This window comes from Talpa occidentalis, unplaced genomic scaffold (assembly GCF_014898055.3).
Source record: "Talpa occidentalis isolate TD23 unplaced genomic scaffold, MPIMG_talOcc4v2.1 talOcc4.12, whole genome shotgun sequence".
Taxonomy (NCBI): domain Eukaryota; kingdom Metazoa; phylum Chordata; class Mammalia; order Eulipotyphla; family Talpidae; genus Talpa; species Talpa occidentalis.
In genome coordinates, this window is record NW_023601212.1 from 6,862,074 (window position 1) to 6,880,205 (window position 18,132).

The 18,132-nt window shown below is 54.5% G+C and overlaps 1 protein-coding gene across 2 annotated transcripts; it reads right to left on the reverse strand.

Moving 5' to 3' along the window:
* On the reverse strand, positions 1-7,737 carry ABHD17A (abhydrolase domain containing 17A, depalmitoylase). Of its 2 annotated transcripts, none has more exons than XM_054693032.1 (5): positions 7,699-7,737; positions 4,316-4,852; positions 2,956-3,150; positions 586-765; positions 1-497 (listed from the first exon to the last, which is right to left on the reverse strand). In XM_054693032.1, the coding sequence occupies exons 2-5, from the start codon at positions 4,645-4,647 to the stop codon at positions 272-274; spliced, it is 933 nt and encodes a 310-aa protein (XP_054549007.1). In that variant the 5' UTR covers positions 4,648-4,852; positions 7,699-7,737; the 3' UTR covers positions 1-271. The 2 variants fall into 2 exon arrangements, with proteins under 2 accessions (XP_054549007.1, XP_037360876.1); XM_037504979.2 differs by lacking the exon at positions 7,699-7,737 and adding an exon at positions 7,212-7,352.
* Positions 7,738-18,132: the final 10,395 nt, after the last annotated feature.

The following is an 18,132-nucleotide window of genomic DNA, read 5'->3' on the forward strand; positions in this document are numbered from 1 at the left end:
AAAGGACACACCTGAGTCATTTAAGGAGCAGAGGATCCCTAAAATTTCAAATCTTTAATTTTTTTTCACGTTGTTCCTTCTTTTAGCTTCCAAAAGGAAAGGAGTGTTTAGCTCCATCGCCTATACATGTCCACAGACCCTGGGCAGGGGCTGCCTGGGTCGACCAGGGGTTCACATGCAGTCCCTGGGGCGGGGCGAGGTCCAGCAGCCACTTTATTGCTGAGGTCCTGGCTTGGTGCTGCTTGGCTTGGCCTGGGGGCATAGGTCACCGCTAGGCACGCTGGCTGGGCAGCTCCTGGGATATGAAGCGGCGCAGGCGCTCCAGGTACTGACTGTAGAGCTCGATGTCGTTGTGGCCCGCGCCCTCCACCCACAGGGGCTCCACAGCCTTGGGGCAGCGCTCGTAGAGCGCCAGCCCATGCGAGAAGTCGATCACCTCGTCCTCCGTGCCATGGATGATAAGCACCGGTGACGTGATCTTGGACACCTTCTCAATGCTGCGAGGTGGGGCAGGGTGCATCAGGCCTCCACGCCCCACTTCGCGCCCAGCCACCCCCAGCCCTGTCCCCCCACAGCCCGGCTCACTTGGGGAACGCGTCAAAGCAGTAGGTCTTCTTGGTGTCTGGGAAGGCGACACGCATGCCCGAGGTGAGCGGGGAGTGTAGCACCACCGCAGCGCACTCATAGCGCGAAGCCAGGTCCACCGTGGGCACCGTGCCGATGCTCTGCCCATACAGGACAATGCTGTCTGGGCTGATGCCATACCTAGGGGTGGCGGGCCAGGGTCAGTCGCAACAAGCAAGCAGAAAAGTGCACACAACTTCCCCCGCCCCTCCAGGTGAGCCCACCTGGGGCCTGCCCCCATCCACCCCAATAGGGCTGAAACCAGGGACTCTACTCTTCCCTGTGCTTCCCCCCAAACTGAACAGGTTCTCTCCTATGGGTACGAGAGGTAGGATCCTGTGGTAAGAAAGGTGGGATCCCTGAGTGTGAGGAGTGTTGGCCAGACTACAGTAACAGTGTTGGCCAGACTACAGTAACTACTGTTACCTGCAGTAACAGGTCACCTGGCTCCAGCCTCAGTTTCTCCAGCAGCATCTACTCAGATCACACCTGGGGAATACCTGGTTGGAGCCCCAAGGCCACCACATTGCCCTGGGGGCAAGGTAGGTGCCCTGCTCCCCCATGCATGCACACAGGCACACTCCCAGGCCTAGGGGACACACGAGACCTGCCTGGGACCTTCCTGTCCCTGCTGTTCTGGATTAGAAAGTCTGTCCAGATCACACTGGAAGGCATCCCTCAACCACCCCTTTCACTGCTGCAGCCCCTTGTGAACCCCAACCCCATACAACACAGCTGCGCAATAACAACCTTCCGGGCACCTTCCCTACAGAGTAGCCTGGTCCTGGGTCCTCCCCAACAGGCTTCCCCCTAAGCCAAATTGATTGTTTCAGCTCCAGGGTCTCATGTGGCTATTTCCCTGAATGGGACTCACTCTCCCCTGCAGCAGGCCTCCACAGCTCTCATACACTCCAGACCTGTTCCCAGGACACCCTTTTCCAAGCAAAGGCAGGTGTGCCTCTCACTTGGGCAACCCACTGGGTGAGTTTCTGCACCTGCCCAGCCCTGGCAACACTCCAGGCCAGCCACTGCTTACCCCTGCCCATGGCTGGCCCCTGGCCTCCACAGCCACTGCTGTGAGAACAGCCACCTAGCCCTATCACCCAACTCCAGCAGAGCTTCCCAGCTGCCACCTGGGGTCTCCAGGAGCCTGGTGGAGCAGTTCTTCCTCCCCAGGCCTCCCCTGCCCTTGGCCACTAGCTTCCCACCCTCCTTCCCACTCCCCAGCTGCTGGATCATAGCCCGGATGGATGGATGGATGGATGGATGGATGGATGGATGGATGGATGGATGGGTGTATGGAGCTCAGAGCCCTGACCCCACAGCAGGGTGTGATTCTACCAAAAAACCCTGGCCAGCAAGGATGGCAGGAAGGACTGACACAGCCGCAGATGGGCACATACCTATACCACACTAGCTAGGACAAGTCCCTGATGCCAGGGTAGTGCCATAGGACCCCGCTCCTGAGACCTGTAGCAGGGACTGCCTGGTACATCACCATGGCAACAAGGTCCCACCTCCCCAGGGCAGGCTGACTTGGATTCCTGCAGAAACTGGTCAGGGGTTGCATTCAGGAGAGCTGGGATTAGGTGGGCGAGGGTCTAGAGCAACACCAGGCGAGGGTCAGCACGCTGCAAACACTGCTCAAGCTACAAGTGGATGTGCTCCATGTACACACATTAGACTTGGAGGAAGGCCGCCCAGGGTGTGGATGGCCACTGCAGTGTCCCATCTCGGTGTATGGGAGGGCATGGCCTCTGCTCACTGACTGCTCTGCCAGTCCCTGTGCTGGGCACCAAATTGCCCTCCAGAACCATTCAGGCCAGGAGGCTTGCCACCACCCACGATCCAACAGATGGGGCCAGGCTCCATGGCTATGGTGCCTCACAAACCCTCCCTGAAAGCCCCAATGCGGCTGCCTGGCCCACCCTGTACCCAAATGCTCCTTTGCCTCAGGGATGCCAAACATCCCTTCACGCACCACTGTCAGGTCCTGTGTCTGCAGCTCATCTGCAGGCTAAGCCTTCACTCCCCTGGAGACAGCCCGGTCCTGTCCTACCCCTACCCAGGTCAGGTGCTCCCAGGAGTGGAGGCGCAGTGCCAGCCCCCTGCATACCAAGCATGCCTGTCACCACAATGAGGGGATGGGGCCAGGCCTCAACCGCTAATCTAATATGGCCATTGTGGGCTCCCTCTCTTACAAGGCTTCCTCCTTCTCCAGGCCACCCACGTTGCAGCAGGTCTGGTCACCTCAAAGGGGACAGGCCAGGCTAGCTCCTCCCCCCAGCCTATCACCAGGACCCAGATCAGAGTGGGGCGGCCTGCCCTCACCTGGTGCGCAGGGCCTGCCAGGCGGCATCAATGTCGGCGTAGAGGTTCTTCTCAGAGGGCTTGCCCGAGCTCACACCATAGCCAGAGTAGTCATAGGAGAAGATGTTGCAGTTGATGCGTGTACCCAGACCGATGTAGAAGCTGCTCATCTGGCCCAGGTCCACCGCATTGCCGTGCGAGAAGAGAACCGTGTACCTGGAGGGGAGGGGCGATACAGGGCAGGTGGCAAGGACACGCTATCCCCTGACCCACCCGCCCAGAAAGGATAAGTGTTAACGAGCAGGACAGGCTGTGCAGCTGTGCTGCAAAATGCCTGGCTCCTCCAAAGAGTGATCTCAGGCGGAAGAGGGCCAGCCGGGCCCCAGGCCTCCACAGGGACCGCTGGTCACCTTCCCAGCACAGGGCAGACCTGCAGTGTGAGTTCTCCGGGTGACCGTTACCTCTGTCCACTCTCCTCTGGAAGCATTCCCTTTGGAGAGACTCTGATGGCCCAAGTATAGAGGTATATGTGCTGCTGGGAACCTTCTAGGAGAATGAGACTGAGGTTTCTCCACTAGCAGGCATGTCCCCACTACTCCTGATCCACCCCGGCCCCGCGAGCCATCACAGCCATCCCTATTCACACGGTGACACTCCTCCCTCCCGCAGAAAGCAGCCAGGGCACTCTTCTGCCCCAGCCCATGGCGTTCCCCAAAGGCCCACCAGCTGCACAGGACCTGCCCAGGGCCGCCCCAGGCACAGGCCCATGGGCACACCCCCTGACAGAGCAGCGCCAGGCTAGATCCTGGCCAGTCTTCCTCCAGCACCACCTGCGCAGCGCAGTCCAGCCCAGCCCAGCCCAGCCCAGCCCAGAGGAAAGGTAAAAGTTTGTACTTTGCTCTCTGATCTAGAACTCAGCCTGGTCTAAAGGGAAAAGCATCTAGAAAACCCCACCCCACCAAACAGGCTCAGAGAAGAGCTCTGCTTCCAGGCACAAAGGCAGGAGCAGGCCCAGGAGGGTCCCAAAACCCCAAGTATGGTACGAAGACTTCACTGGGCACCTGGGAAAATGCCCCTGAGCAAATGAACTGTCACACCCTAAAGCAGACAGCATGACATGGTCACTCTGAGGCACCTCAGAGTGAGATGTTGAGCCAACTCACTTGGGATGTTGGGAAGGTTACAGGTGAAAGGATACCCAAGTGCCCAGGGCAGTTCAGCCAGCTCAAGGTGAATATGGTCACCCCTTCCACAGGGGATATCCCCAGGGTGTCCACGCTACCAATGGGCTTTCACCCCAGCAGAAAAGGGGGTTTCAAGGATGAAGCGCAGCCTAGGATCTCCTCAACCTTCAGCCCACAGCTCACGTACGGAGGCTCACCTGGCGCTGGGCACACAGCGCACATACATGCAGGCGACGCGGTTGCCACGGCTACTCTTGGTCAAGAAGACCTCAATGGTGTCCAGCTCACGTTGGCTATACTGGAAGTCAGCGCGCTCCATCAGGTGGAGCTTCCAGCGCCCAGGGGTGCCAGCAGAGGCCCTCAGGGTTCCCGAGGGGGCTGCCCCAGCCCCACCAGGCCCTGGCTCTGGCTCAGGCACCAATGAGTAGGTGGGTTCTGGTGGCAGGAAGGCGAGCTTGGCAGCAATTCGGCCGGGGCAGGGCGGGCAGCAGAAGAGGCAGCAGAGCTCAGTTACCGACAGGCCGTTCATGGCGGGCTCCAGGCCCTGGGGAGGGCCTCTTTCGGCAGGGGAGGGGTGGGGGGGCTCCAAGACACAGGCAGCGGGGAGGGTGACCCCCGGCCACCACCCCAGATGAGAGCCCCGTTAGGGGGCTGCAGCCCAGCCCCATCGCGGTCCAAGTTGAGCCCTCGAGAGCCTCACAGCCATGTGTCTCCATGTCGTGCAGAGGGAAACCCTGCAGGGAAACAGCAAGAGGAGATGTGAGTTTCCCAGGGGACACTCCAGAAGGCAGGGGACCCATGCCACGCCAGATGGGAGGCTGGGACCCCATCCTGTCACTCCCAAGGTGTCCTGTCCTTCTCCAAGCCGTCCGGCACTCTCATGCCCACCCTCCAGCTCTAGGATCCTTGGACTTCAAAGAACAAAACCTCCAAGTGACCTTTGTGAGGCACAAAGCTGGCCACACCCCATCTACTACCACCATTCCTCAGCTCGCAGTCAGCGACTCTTGCAAGTTGAGCCAATTCAGTCCTTTGGCCCACCCCAGCCTCATCCCCACACAGCCCCTGCTCTAGGCCCAGGAAAACCCTGTCCCCCTCCATGCCTCTGTCCATTATGGCTCACCCACACTCTCCCCCAACCATTGCCATACAGTTCTTCAAAGACTCATCTGCCACCCCCAAATGACACAGAGCAGCTGAGGCCAGGATAGACCGCTGGCTAGAGGGACCCTTGTGGGCAGGACTGTGCTATCCAGAGACAGAGGAAACAACACGGGCCCTGGAAAACAAAAGCAGGATATACCGCAGACGCGGAAGCCCTGTGGAGCCGGGGACAATGGCCCCCTGTACTTGGGCTAGCCCGGGGGTCACAGGAGCCTAGGGCTTCCTCCCCAGCTGTCAGCCTAGGAACAGTGATCTGGAGCAGGTTCCTGGGCCTCAGTTTCCTTGTCTGTCCATACAGACACAACTCACCTCACAGAGGAAGTAACCAAGAGGCAGATTAAGGGGCATGGCTCAGGGGAGAAACTCATAAATTCTTCCCTTTTGCACGACTGAAAAGCTATATATAGACTAGCACTAAGTCGCTAGAGCAACTACTTCCAAGCTGCCATGGACAGACTGGGAAAATATGAAGGTGTGAGAAAACCTATGTGCTTACTTCGTCTTCCCTACAGCGGAATCACACTCATATTGGGTGTAAGCAGCAAGGCACACTGGCACCTTGGTCAGTTTTGGGGTCACAACATTTGGAAAGCACCAGGCTGGCGACACACAGATCCAGAGCAGACTGGAACTGGCAGAGACCCAGAAACATACCTGCTCCCTCTGGAGCCCAGATCTGAGAGCTGAGCTGGAGGGCTGGAGAGCAGTGCATTGGGGCATATAGTCAGTACATTGGGGCATATAGCAGGAAGCCAGAGAGAGCTGCAAAAGCCAAGGAGGGGGCACAGCTTCCTAAAGTCCCTGAACCCCCAGTCAGAACACACACTTTTATGTGCAAACATTTTCCAGAGGGGACAGTCTCTAACTGGTTCTGAAACGCAAGAGTTTTCAGCATGCCATCCACTCCACCCCCAACTTGCAATGTCCAGAAGCATTTATGATGTGCAGACAGAGAAGGGAGGGTACACCCACTATTGAGTGGCTAGAGGCACGGACACCGCTGGACAACCTGCAAAATGCAGGATGTCTTCCCCTCATCACCAGGAAAGAGTTATGTCCCCAATTGTCCCCCAAGACCAGGATGTTCCAATGTATTCTCAAAGGTTCAGGTCTACACTGCACTCCCCAATGGTGCTGAGGGGCTGTGAGGGCCAGTGGTTTAGACAGGAGACCTGGTCCAGAGCCAGATGGCAGGTGGATGGACCCGGCAAGCACTGAGGATAAAGGGGCATGCCAAAGTGGGCGAAGCGCCACAAGCAGAACCAGAAGCACAGGTATCTGTCCTTGACATCTCCCCTCACCCTCAGATCCCCCTGCCCTCAGCTCCTGGGGACTTCCTCATTCCCTCCAACCCCTGATCCGTGCCCCACCACCTTCCACCTGGATGCTGCAGGGTTCTCCCTCCCTGTTAGCACCACCGCGGGCCACCATCACCCCGCTCCAGGTCATTCTTTCCCCAGCAGCCAAGACATACCACATACCAGAACATCACTTAGGAGTGTCACTGAGTGTGCCCCAAAAGCTGGGTCTTGAAAGGGCAGTGCACACCCAGGTGTCTCACTCACTGGGAGCCCACCCCTAGCACCCAGAGCCCTGCTGATTCCCTCCACTGGCACATACGGGGCTCTCTGTTGCAAGGGCCGGTGCGGGCCAGAGGAGTTATGACAACCAACAGGGAACCGAGCAATTGCAATCCTCTAAGACGACCTAAATACAGACGATACGGTGACAGCACCTCACCCAGCCAGCCAGAGTGGGGCAGCGGCCCTGAATGGCGCAGAGAAAGTAGCCCAGAAAGGGGCCGAGGAGAAAGCAAGAGAAAACCCCAGAGGTGAGAGCGAGTTCCAGAAAGCACAGGTCCCCAGCTAGAACGGAGAGAGCGAGGCGCAGAGGGGTCCCCGAGGGAGCCAGGGCCGGGCCGGGCCGCACCCGCGAGCGCTGCTAGGGATGTGGACCGAATCCTGGCGGCAACGAAGAGCCCTTGGCGGAGTCCCGGGACGGGGCGGACCCCGAGGCGTGGAGGGTGGGAGCGGGGAATGCTCCCTGGCTGCAGTCTGGAACCCGGACGGGGGCGGAGGCCGGGTTGCCGGCCCAACAGCCCCGCCGCCCCGGGGCGCCCGCGAGGGGACACAGGCGTGGGGGGACGTCTCGGGAGCGGGGCCGCCGGGGGCGGGGCGGGGGCCGGGGCGCGCAGGGGCCGCGTCCGGCGAAGGAGGCGTTCACCTCGCGTCGGGGCCGCTGACGCGCGGCCCCCGCCCCCGGCCGGGGGGTTCTCCGGGCGGGCCCGCGGCCGCCCCGGGAGTGCGGGGTCTTGGGGGCGTCCGACCGGGCTGCGGGGGCCTCGCGGCCAGGCCCGGCTGCCCAAACTGCCACGGGCGGCACCGAGACCACCGCGCCCACCGGGCGCGACACTTACCGCCCCAGCCCGCGCCCCCGGCCTCGGGGCCGCGCTCCATGACTCCCGGCCGCCCGCCCGCGCGTCTGTCGGTTCCCCGAGCCGGGCCCGGCCTCCTGCGCCGCCGCCGCCGCAGCTTCCCCGCGGGCGGAAGTGAGCCCGGCGGCCGCCGCCGCCCCGGAAGTGACGCGCGCCGGGCCGGGGCCTGCGGGGCGGGCGGGCGCGGGCGCCGGCGCCGCGGCGGGGGGCGGGGGGCGGGGGGTCGCGGGGGGCTCCAGCCGGGTGCCCAGCCGCGCAGCTCGCCCGCGGGGGTTCCTTCCCGCTTTCCAAGGCCGGGGTTCCGTGAGGCGAGTGAGGGACTTGCCTGGGCAGTACAGTGTACTGGAGGGTGCCCCCCCAAATCAATAAGGTAGAATATGCATTAATGCACCAATAAAACCCAAACAGAACAAAGTGTTATTCAAATCAGGTTTCTGACTAGAGGGGAGCAGTGCTAACAAGGTCCCGCAAGCGCAAGGCCACATCCCGCCTTTATTTGAAACCTTGATTCTGTTCATCTTGGGTTCTTTTGCATTTGATTCAGCTTTTTATTTTTTAAAAAATTTATTTATTTTTGCATAGAAGAACTAGGGTGTAGCCGGAGGTGGAGGGGTGTGTGTGTGTGTGTGTATGTGTGTGTGTGAAAGGATTCAGCAGAGACAGAGTGGGGAGCAGAACAGGCAGACGGACTGAAATCCACTGCTGAGGGGAGCAGCGGGGAGACAGGAGAGGTCTGCCGAGCCAAGTGGGTAGCTCCCTGGTCTGCTTTGGCATCTGGGTCAGCTCCCTTGCGGGGGATCCAACTCAGGCCATAGATGTCAGGCTGTAGCCGTGATAGCGCTGGGCCATTAGGGAGGCCCCCAATTCAGCTTTTTAAATATTGCATTAAAGTATTACGAATCTTGGCAGCTTGAGTTCTTTGGCATTCCTTAAATCGTGTGCCTGAGATAAGTGCCTTGCACTCCACACCCTGGCTGGGCCTGAAGTGTATTTTTACACAAGGAAGTGCTGACTGCAAATAAAGTCTCAAGAATAGTTAGTTTATTAGGTAATCAAAGAGAGGGTTGGAACCTGGAAAGAAGTCCTACAGATTTTGCTTTGTGAGAGTTGTTCCAATAAACACAAGCTTGAATTTAGCTTATATAGGTAGAAACTGTGAGTAATTGACACTCAGAATGTAATTATTCTGCATAGGAGGGGCTTCTAGTCCTAAACTATCCCAACTTAAAAAATGTGCTGATGCCAGAGGACTGCAATGCAGGATTTAATCTCTTTGGTTCTAGGGGTCTCCGTGGTGGTGCAAGGGGTTAAGATGCAATCTATGAAGCTGTCCACAGACACTGCAGCAGGAGTTCGATCCCGGCAACGGAGCCAACCGCATGGCACAGCAGACCTCTCCTGTCTCCGCGCTGCTTTCCCTCAGAAGTGTATTTCAGTCAGTCCGCCTGTTCTGTTCCCCACTCTGTCTCTGGTGAATCCTCTCACACACACCCCACAACTCTGGCCTGTGCCCCAATTCTTGTATGTATAAATAAATAAATCTTTAATCTCTTTAATTCTAAAGAAAGCACTGCAGAGACACAAAGGTTAAATTTTTAGCTGGCTCTTTGGTCATCGTGGATGTGAAGAGTCTGGCTTACCTGCAGACGTCCGATTTTGTATAGCTATCTCAGATAGGCAAATGATTTAGCTATCTGGCCAGCTGAGGGCAGGGAGGGCAGCAACCCAGGAAATTTTGTATATTCGCTTGTGTATTTTACCACAGTAAAATAGAGAAATGAAAGTTTATGAAACCAGGCCTCCCTAGCGGCACAGAGGTTAAAGACAGCACTATCAAGCTATCGCCAGCCACTGCAGCATGAGTTCGATCCCCGGCCCTGCCGGGGAGCAACCCACATGGTGCAGCAGACCTCTCCTGTGTTTCAGTGGATCTGCCTGTTCTGTTCCCCACTCTCTCCAGTGAATCCTTTCACCCTCCACACCTCTGGCTTACACCCCAGTTTTTATATGCATAAATAAATAAATCTTTTTTAAAAAGTTTATGAAACCTTGAGGTAGGGAGAGTGCAGGTGCTTGAGCACCAGCTTCTTGGGCTGAGACCTGTACCATCCCTTGGGCCCCCTGAGTTCAGAAGGGCCTCATCCATGATTTACTGCTCTGTGAACATGCCTTGAAATTCCTAATCATTTTTTAAAGATTGATTTATTTATGCATACAAGAGCTGGGGTGTAGGCCAGAGGTGCAGGGGCTGGAGGCAGTGAGAGGGTTCACCAGAGACAGAGTGGGGAGCAGAACAGGCAGATCTACTGAAATACACTGGTAAGGGGAGCAGCAGGCGAGACAGGAGAGGTCTTCTGTGCCATGTGGGTAGCTCCCTGGCCAGGGATCGAACTCGTGCTGCAGTGGCTGCAGATAGCTTCATACTGCTGAGACTTAACTCCTTGATCCACCAGGGAGGACCCCTAGTAATTTTTAAACAAGAGTCATGTGTTTTCATTTTGACTTAGGTTCTGCAAGTTATGAGGCTAGTCTTCCATTGGGGAAAAGACTGCGAGGCCCAAAATCTAGGTCTGAGGCCCTGGAATGGTGGAGGAACGTCCCAATGGGCAAGTCTGTCTTTGCACCAGCCAAGGGAAAAGAATGAGAGCAGACCAGGAAGTGGGCTTCTCATGAGGGAAGGAAGGAAGTGGGGGAGCATCTAAAAATAATGTCACTCAGCCAGCTGACTGGGGTGGCGGTGGGGGGGTGGGGAGAAGATCTTGGACAGGAATAGACCAGCTTTGGAGGCTCAGGGACTTTCCTGAGGGAGCCCCCTTCGCCAAAACCCATTCTTTATCCTTTCCACACACACCTGACCCAGCTCCCTACCCTACCTGCTATACACCAGCAATCAGATTTCAAAGCAAAGGAGAGGGTGGGAGGGGGCCACTATGGGAACTTAAATTAGGGTTCTCCAGAGAAACAGAACCAACAGGATATATAAGATTAGAAACATGGAGAGACTTCTTAGAGTTAGCACAAATGGTTATGGATACTGAGAAGTCCTATGAGCTGCTTTTGCAAGCTGGATGCCCCAGGAGAGCTTATAGTGTAAGTCCCAGCAAAGAGCTGGAGATGCTCAAGCAGTCAGGCAGAAAGAACAAGCTCTCTCTCTTTTTTAAGATTTATTTTATTTGGACTTCCCTGGTGGCACAAGAGGTTAAGCACTGCACTCTGAAGCAATCCACAGCCTCTGCAGCACAAGTTCGATCCCCAGCTGGCCACGGAGCAACCCACATGGCGCAACAGACCTCTCCTGTCTCGCCCGCTGCTCCCCTCCGTAGTGTATTTCACTTATTCTTCCTGATCTGTTCCCCACTCTGTCTCTGGTGAATCCTCTCACCCCCTGCACCTCTGGCCTACACCCCATTTCTTGTATGCATAAATTAAAAAATCTTTTAAAAAAGATCACATCTCCAAGGTGCAATAAAACGAGGTCTGCCTTTACAAACCTGTGCACTGTCACCCCTTCCAACACTTCCCCAACCTGGAGGGTCCCCCTACCCTGCCCATCCCTCCACTCAGGGATCCCACTACTTGAATATTGACATTTGAAATGCATGATTCTTTTTTTTTTTTTTTTAAGATTTATTTATTTATTTAGAAGGATTATTTATTTATTTATGCAAGCACTGGGTACAGTCAGAAGCACGGGAGGGGCCTCCCCGATGGCGCAGCGGTTGAGCGCTGGGTTGCGAAGCTACCCGCGGCCTCTGCGGCGCCAGTTCGATCCCAGGCTGCTCCCCGGCCACCGGAGGGGGGTCCCACATGGCGCGCAGACCTCTCCTGCCTCCTGCTGCTCCCCTCAGCAGTGTCCTTCGGTCCTTCTGCCTGCTCTGCTCCCCGCTCTGGCTCTGGTGAATTCTCTCACCCTCCCGCGCTTCTGACTGTACCCAGTGCATGTATAAACAAAACAAACAAACAAATAAATAAATAAATAAGACATGCCTCTAGAAAATTAAAAAAAAAAAATTGTTGATTTAAAAAAAAAAAAAAGAAGAAGCACGGGAGGGTGAGAGAATTCACCAGAGCCAGAGCGGGGACCAGAGCAGGCAGAAGGCTGGCAGCAGGAGAGGTCTGCGCGCCATGTGGGACCCTCCTCTGGTGGCCGGGGAGCAGCCGGGGATCGAACCAGTGCTGCAGAGGCTGCGGGCAGCTTCGCAACCCAGCACTCAACCGCTGTGCCACCGGGGAGGCCCTGAAATGCATGATTCTTGGTTGTGGGACAGTTCTGGACATTGTGGCCCCACCCACTGGATGCCAGGAGTACCTCTGGTGTGACAACCACAGATGTCACCAAACATACCCAATGTCCCCTAGGGACAGGCAGACAACTAGATGTGACCCCTGGGCTAGGGGGTTTCACTGACCCCAGGACACCCTGTGTTCCATTATCATTTAACCTCCTGAGGTCCTGGCTACTGCACACATTGAAATGCACATATCAAGCAAATGGGGGGGAGGTGACTCCCAAGCCTGGAGAGCACCCCAGTTTACACCATCTGCCCCATCATGGATTTGTTCTGTTTAGCGATGGAACTCAAGTTTTTCCAGATAATCAGCACAGGGTCTCTCCCCTTCAGCACTGCTAACATGGGGGTTCATTCTCTATGGGGGCTGTCAAGGGCACTGTGGGTGGTTGAGCTGCATCCACTCTGTGCACCAAGGCTCGAGGAGTAACCCCAGTGTGTCAACCACAATTGTCTCCAGTGTTGCAAATGTAGGTAACAAAGCCACTGTGACTGAGAACCACTTCTCAGGGTCTGAGTGTCCCTGGAATCCCCTGGGGGGGCTGTGGAAGCACAATGACCAGGTCTTGCCCCCAAGTCTCATTCAGCAGGTCTGGGGGGGTGGGGGGGCATCCTAGAATCGACATTCCTAAAAGACCCCAGGTTGCTTGTCAGGGATCCATCTCGAAGACCCACGGCTGTCACAACGCTCCTGCTTCTGAGGTCCAGAGCCAGACTCTGTTCCTCTCTGGTGGTGAGAAGCCGGCGAGCAGAGGGCATGGGAGTTGGGGAAATGTTCAGATAAGCTCAGTTGCTTTTCCACCTGAAGCTGGGGTTTCAGGCCATGCTGCCTTTGGTCAGTAGGTGGAGACAGTGCCCACCTGATCCCTGGAGGGCCAGAGAGGGGGCACTACCTGGGCAGGTGTGTGGGCAACCCCATTTGTGTTTCCCAAAGAGTAATAACTTGAGCCCTCACATTTACTGAGGGTTCACTCTGGATGAGGCAACGGGGATCCCATAGTGTACAAAATCTCCATTCCTCACGCTGAGGACATTCTAGAGTCAGAACAAAAAATAACCTGTCACCAGGTAATATTAAGTGTTCAGAAGACAGTCAATAAAGGGTGGACCGGAAAAGAATAGGAATTACTTGATATGGGTCATCTCCCACCCCAATATCCCTGTCCCATGTGGCCAGAGCACTGGGGATGACCAGCTGGAACTGTGCTCCCCGTGTGCCTTTTCTCTCTGACATAGGGGGTCGTTCCAAGGCTGCCCCACTCAGGACAAATGTCGATGGCTTCCCTAGCTGGGTCAGGCTCCATATGTCTACTCCAGAGACACAGTAGACAGCTGGACAGTCTGGGGTGTTAGTGGGGGAGGCCAGCACATATACTAAGCATAAATGTAAACTAGGGCCTCCCTGGTGGCACAGCGGGTTCAGCACAGCGCTGTGAAGCTGTCCAGAGCCTCTGCAACGTGGGTTCAATTCCCAGCCAGCCAGGGTGATTCCCTCATGGCGTACAGATCTCTCCTGTCTCGCCTGCTGCTCCCCTCAGCAGTGTATTTCAGTCAGTCTGCCTGTTCTGCTCCCCACTCTGTCTCTGGTGAATTCTCTCACCCTCCCACACCTCTGGCCTGTACCCCAGTTCCTGTATAAAAATAAATAAATCTGGGCCTCCCTGGTGGCGCAAGGGTTAAGTCACAACCTATGAAGATATCTGCAGCCATTGAAGCATGATTTCGATTCCCGGCCAGCCAGGGAGCTACCCACATGGGGCAGCAGACCTCTCCTCACTTGCCTACTGCTCCCCTCAGCAGTGTACTTTGGTCAATCTGCCTGTTCTGTTCCCCGCTCTGTCTGTGGTGAATCCTCTCACCTCCCGCACCTCTGGCCTGTACCCCAGCTCTTGTATGCATAAACAAATAAGTCTTTAAAATAAATAAATAGGGTCTCCCCTGGTAGCGCAATGGTTGAGTGTTGGGCTGTGAAGCTGCCTGCAGCCTCTGCAGCACTGGTTCAATCCCTGGCTGCTGGCGAGGGTCCCACATGGCACGCAGACCTCTCCTGCCGCCCGCTGCTCCCCTCAGCAGTGTATTTCATTGTTCTACCTGTTCTGCTCCCCGTTCTGGCTCTCATGAATTCTCTCACCCTGTCGTGCTTCTGACTGTACCCAGTGCGTGTATAAATAAATAAATAAATAAATAAATAAATAAATAAATAAATAAATAAATCTTTAAAAAAATAAACTAATGGTAAGAATACTGGATGCAGTAAAAGAGAGAGGGGTGATTAAGGGATTGCATCTGCTTCCCCATCTTTAAAACGAGGATACCCACAGCACTGTTCTGTAGAGTTGCTGAGAGGACTAAGTGAAATGATATAGTGTCTAGGTCAGTGACTGGTTCCAAATAAACTCTCAGTAAATATTAACCATTATTAATTAGTATCATTAGTCTCAGCCTCTGGAACACAGAAAAGCGGAGAACCTGGTAGTTATAATGTGCACAAATTAGGGGTTAAAGGACAATGAGCAAAGAGGTTGGGTTTTATACCTTTGGGACACCAGAATTTACTTTTCAGAAACTAATATTTTCCTGCCCGGGGGAAATGACAGATGATTGATGGTGGATTAGGGGTGTGTGTGTGTACGCACGTATGTGAGTGTATGTGCATTCATCTGCTTCTATGAGCAGGCGAAGGCTGCCCCCCCCAACCCTATCTCCAGGAAAAATAGGCTGAGGTTGGCTACAGAAGTGGGAAACACCTGAAGCCCATAAAACTGCCTGCAGCAACCTCAGAAAGTCAACAGGATGAGGAGCCAGACAAATAGGAGCTGGCACCAGGAAAGATCTGCTGTGCCATGTGGGTTAGCTCCCTGGCTGGGGATCGAACTCAGCCTGGCACCAGGAAAGTTGATTTTGGCCCGGGTCCCATGCAGAAGGGGGATGCCCTGGCCAGGAAGCATCCCTCAGACTTCTTTATTATTATTATTTTTAAAGATTTATTTATTTATGCATACAAGAGCTGGGTACAGGCCAGAGATATGGGGGGTGAGAGGATTCACCAGAGACAGAGTGGGGGACAGAACAGAAAGACCGATGAAGTGTACTGCTGAGAGGAGCAGAGGGCAAGACAGGAGAGACCTGCCTCGCCATGTGGGTTTCTCCCTGGCCGGCCAAGGATCGAACTTGTGCTGCAGAGGCTGTGGATAGTGTCATAGTGCTGTGCTTAACCCCTTGCACCACCAGGGAGGCCCTTTTTTTTTAGCATTTTCTTTTTTTTTTTTTTTTAAAGTTTATTATTATTATTATTATTATTTTTTTAAGAGGCATATTTATTTATTTATTTATTTATTTTGTTTCGTTTGTTTGTTTATACAAGCACTGGGTACAGTCAGAAGCGCGGGAGGGTGAGAGAATTCACCAGAGCCAGAGCGGGGAGCAGAGCAGGCAGAAGGACCGAAGTACACTGCTGAGGGGAGCAGCGGGCGGCAGGAGAGGTCTGCGCGCCATGTGGGACCCTCCTCCGGTGACTGGGGAGCAGCCGGGGATCGAACCGGCGCCACAGAGGCCGCAGGCAGCCTCGCAACCCAGCGCTCAACCGCTGCGCCACCAGGGAGGCCCTTTTTTAGCATTTTCAAAGGGCAGATTTGTCAGTAAAAGGGGAAAGAAAAAAAGAGGCACCTGCACAGTCACAAGCAGGCAGAGAGCTGCTGTTGCTGCTTTGCCTAGGGAAAAGATTTGCAAAAAGAGACTGACCCTGGCTTCTAGCAGACTGCAGGGTACTTTCTGCTGCTGTTAAGTTTACAATTGGGAAACTGATTCTATGGTTTCCCCAGCCTTTGGGGCTGGACACTAACCTATCACCATGAGTTTTGGGGGTCATGTTACTTGTGAAATGTGTTAGATCATTGGTAATGTCAGAAAAAAAGAAGCCCTATCAATTGAAGCTCTTGGTTTATAAAGGACTGAAGTTGGAGCCTCACTGGTGGCAAAGGGGTTAAAGTCTCAGTGCTATCAAGCTATTGCCAGCCACTGCGGCAGGAGTTCGATCCCCAGCCAGGGAGCTAACCCACATGGTGCAGCAGACCTCTCCTATCTCGCCCGCTGTTCCCCTCAGCAGTGTATTTCAGTAGATCCACCTGTTCTGTTCCCCACTCTGTCTATAGTGAATCCTCTCACTACCCAAACCTCTCATCTACACCATAGCTCTTGTATGCATAAATAAATCTTTAAAAAAAAAGAGAGGGCCTCCCTGCTGGCGTAGGGATTAAGCCTCGTGACTATAAAGCTACCCCCCCCACACACACCCCTCTGGTCTATACCCCAGCTCATTTTTTCAAAGATTTATTTATTTTATGCATACAGGCCAGAAGTGTGGGGGTGAGAGGATTCACCAGAAACAGAGTATGGAACAGAACAGGCAGACTGAGTGAAATACACTGCTGAGTGGAGTAGCGGGCGAGACAGGAGAGGTCTGCTGCACCATGTGGGTATCACCCTGGCCTGGCCAGGGATCGAACTTGTGATGCAGAAGCTGGGGATAGCTTCACAGTGCTGTGCTTATTAACCCCTTGCACAACCATGGGCGCCCTACACCCCAGCTCTTGTATGCATAAATAAAATAAATCTTTTAAAAGAAAGCAAGGAAGGAAGAAATAACTAAGGTATACATTGAGTTTTTATTTAGAAAAGCAAAAAGTCACAAGCTAAAAGCAAACAAAATGGCTTCCTTGAATAGATGGAGAAATCAGGCTCGGCTTGCAATCGAAAAGAAGAAACAGGGCCTCCCCAGTGGCGCAGCGGTTGAGCGCTGGGTTGCAAAGCTGCCCGCAGCCTCTGCAGCGCCGGTTCAATCCCCAGCTGCTCCCCGGCCACCAGAGGGTCTCACATGGCATGCAGACCTCTCCTGCAGCCTGCTGCTCCCCTCAGCAGTGTACTTCGGTCCTTCTGCCTGCTCTGCTCCCCGCTCTGGCTCTGGTGAATTCTCTCACCCTCCCGCGCTTCTGACTGTACCCAGTGCTTGTATGGATAAATAAATAAATCTTTAAAAATAAAAAAAAAAGAAGAAACAGGGCCTCCCTGGGGGCGCAGGTGGTTAAGCACACTGCTGTGAAGCTGTCCACAGCCTCTGCAACGCGGGTTTGATCCTGGCTATCCTGGGAGATATCCACATGGCGCCGCAGACCTCTCCTGTCTTGCCCGCCGCTCCCCTCAGCAGTGTGTTTCTGTTGGTCTGCCTGTTCTGCTCCCCACTCTGCTCCCCGCTGTCTCTGGTGAATCCTCTCACCCTCCCGCACATCTGTCCTGTACCCTGATTCTTGTATGTATGAATAGATAAATCTTTTTAAAAAAAATAAATAGAGAAACAATTGGCCATGAACTTTCATTCCTGCAGGTGGAGGATCTGGGAGAGAACCCAGAAGGGCTCCTCCCTTCAGCCACTCTATCCCAGAATAGACATTTGACAGATTTTTCAGGAGGGGACGGAGAGAAAAACGAATTTTAAAAATTTAATTTTTCCAACTTCAGTACCATTTTATTTATTTAAAGATTTATTTATGCATACAAGAGCTGGGGTGCTGCAGTGGCTGTGGGTAGCTTCATAGTGCTGAGACTTAACCCCTTGTGCCATCAGGGTGGCTCTGAATTTTCCTCTTTACTTAGCATTGGGGTGTAGCCAGATTTTCCCAACCTCTGCAATGTGGACATTTAAAGCCAGGTGTTTTGGTAACTTTCTTGGGCACTGTGGGGTGATGAGCAGCATTCCTGCTCCTCCAGGAGCACCTCCAGTCTTGACAACTGCAGATGTCCTCAAAGATCATCGTGTCCCCTGGGTGGGGTGGGGTCAAAAGGCAAATGGCTGAGAATCTCTGGGTTAAACATACTTATTTCTGAGTTAAACCCACAATTAACAATTGGATTTGGGCCTCCCTGGTGGGGCAGTGGTTAAAGACAGTTCTATCAAGCTATCACCAGCCACTGCAGCCATGAGTTTGAGCCCAGGCCAGAGAGCTAATCCACATGGCACAGCAGACCTCTCTTGCCTCACCTATATTTCAGTATTTCTGCCTGTTCTGCTCCCCACTCTGTTTCTGGTGAATCCTCTCACACACTCCATCTCTAGCTTACACCCCCAGTTTTT

What these genes read in the sequence shown, in the direction of transcription:
- ABHD17A (XM_054693032.1), bottom strand. Translation starts at nt 4,647, where the DNA reads ATGAACGGCCTGTCGGTAACTGAGCTCTGCTGCCTCTTCTGCTGCCCG. An exon ending in TGGCAGGCCCTGCGCACCAG is followed by an intron (nt 766 to 2,955) that starts GTGAGGGCAGGC and finishes CGCCACCCCTAG; the next exon opens with GTATGGCATCAGCCCAGACA. An exon ending in TGCTTTGACGCGTTCCCCAA is followed by an intron (nt 498 to 585) that starts GTGAGCCGGGCT and finishes CCCACCTCGCAG; the next exon opens with CATTGAGAAGGTGTCCAAGA.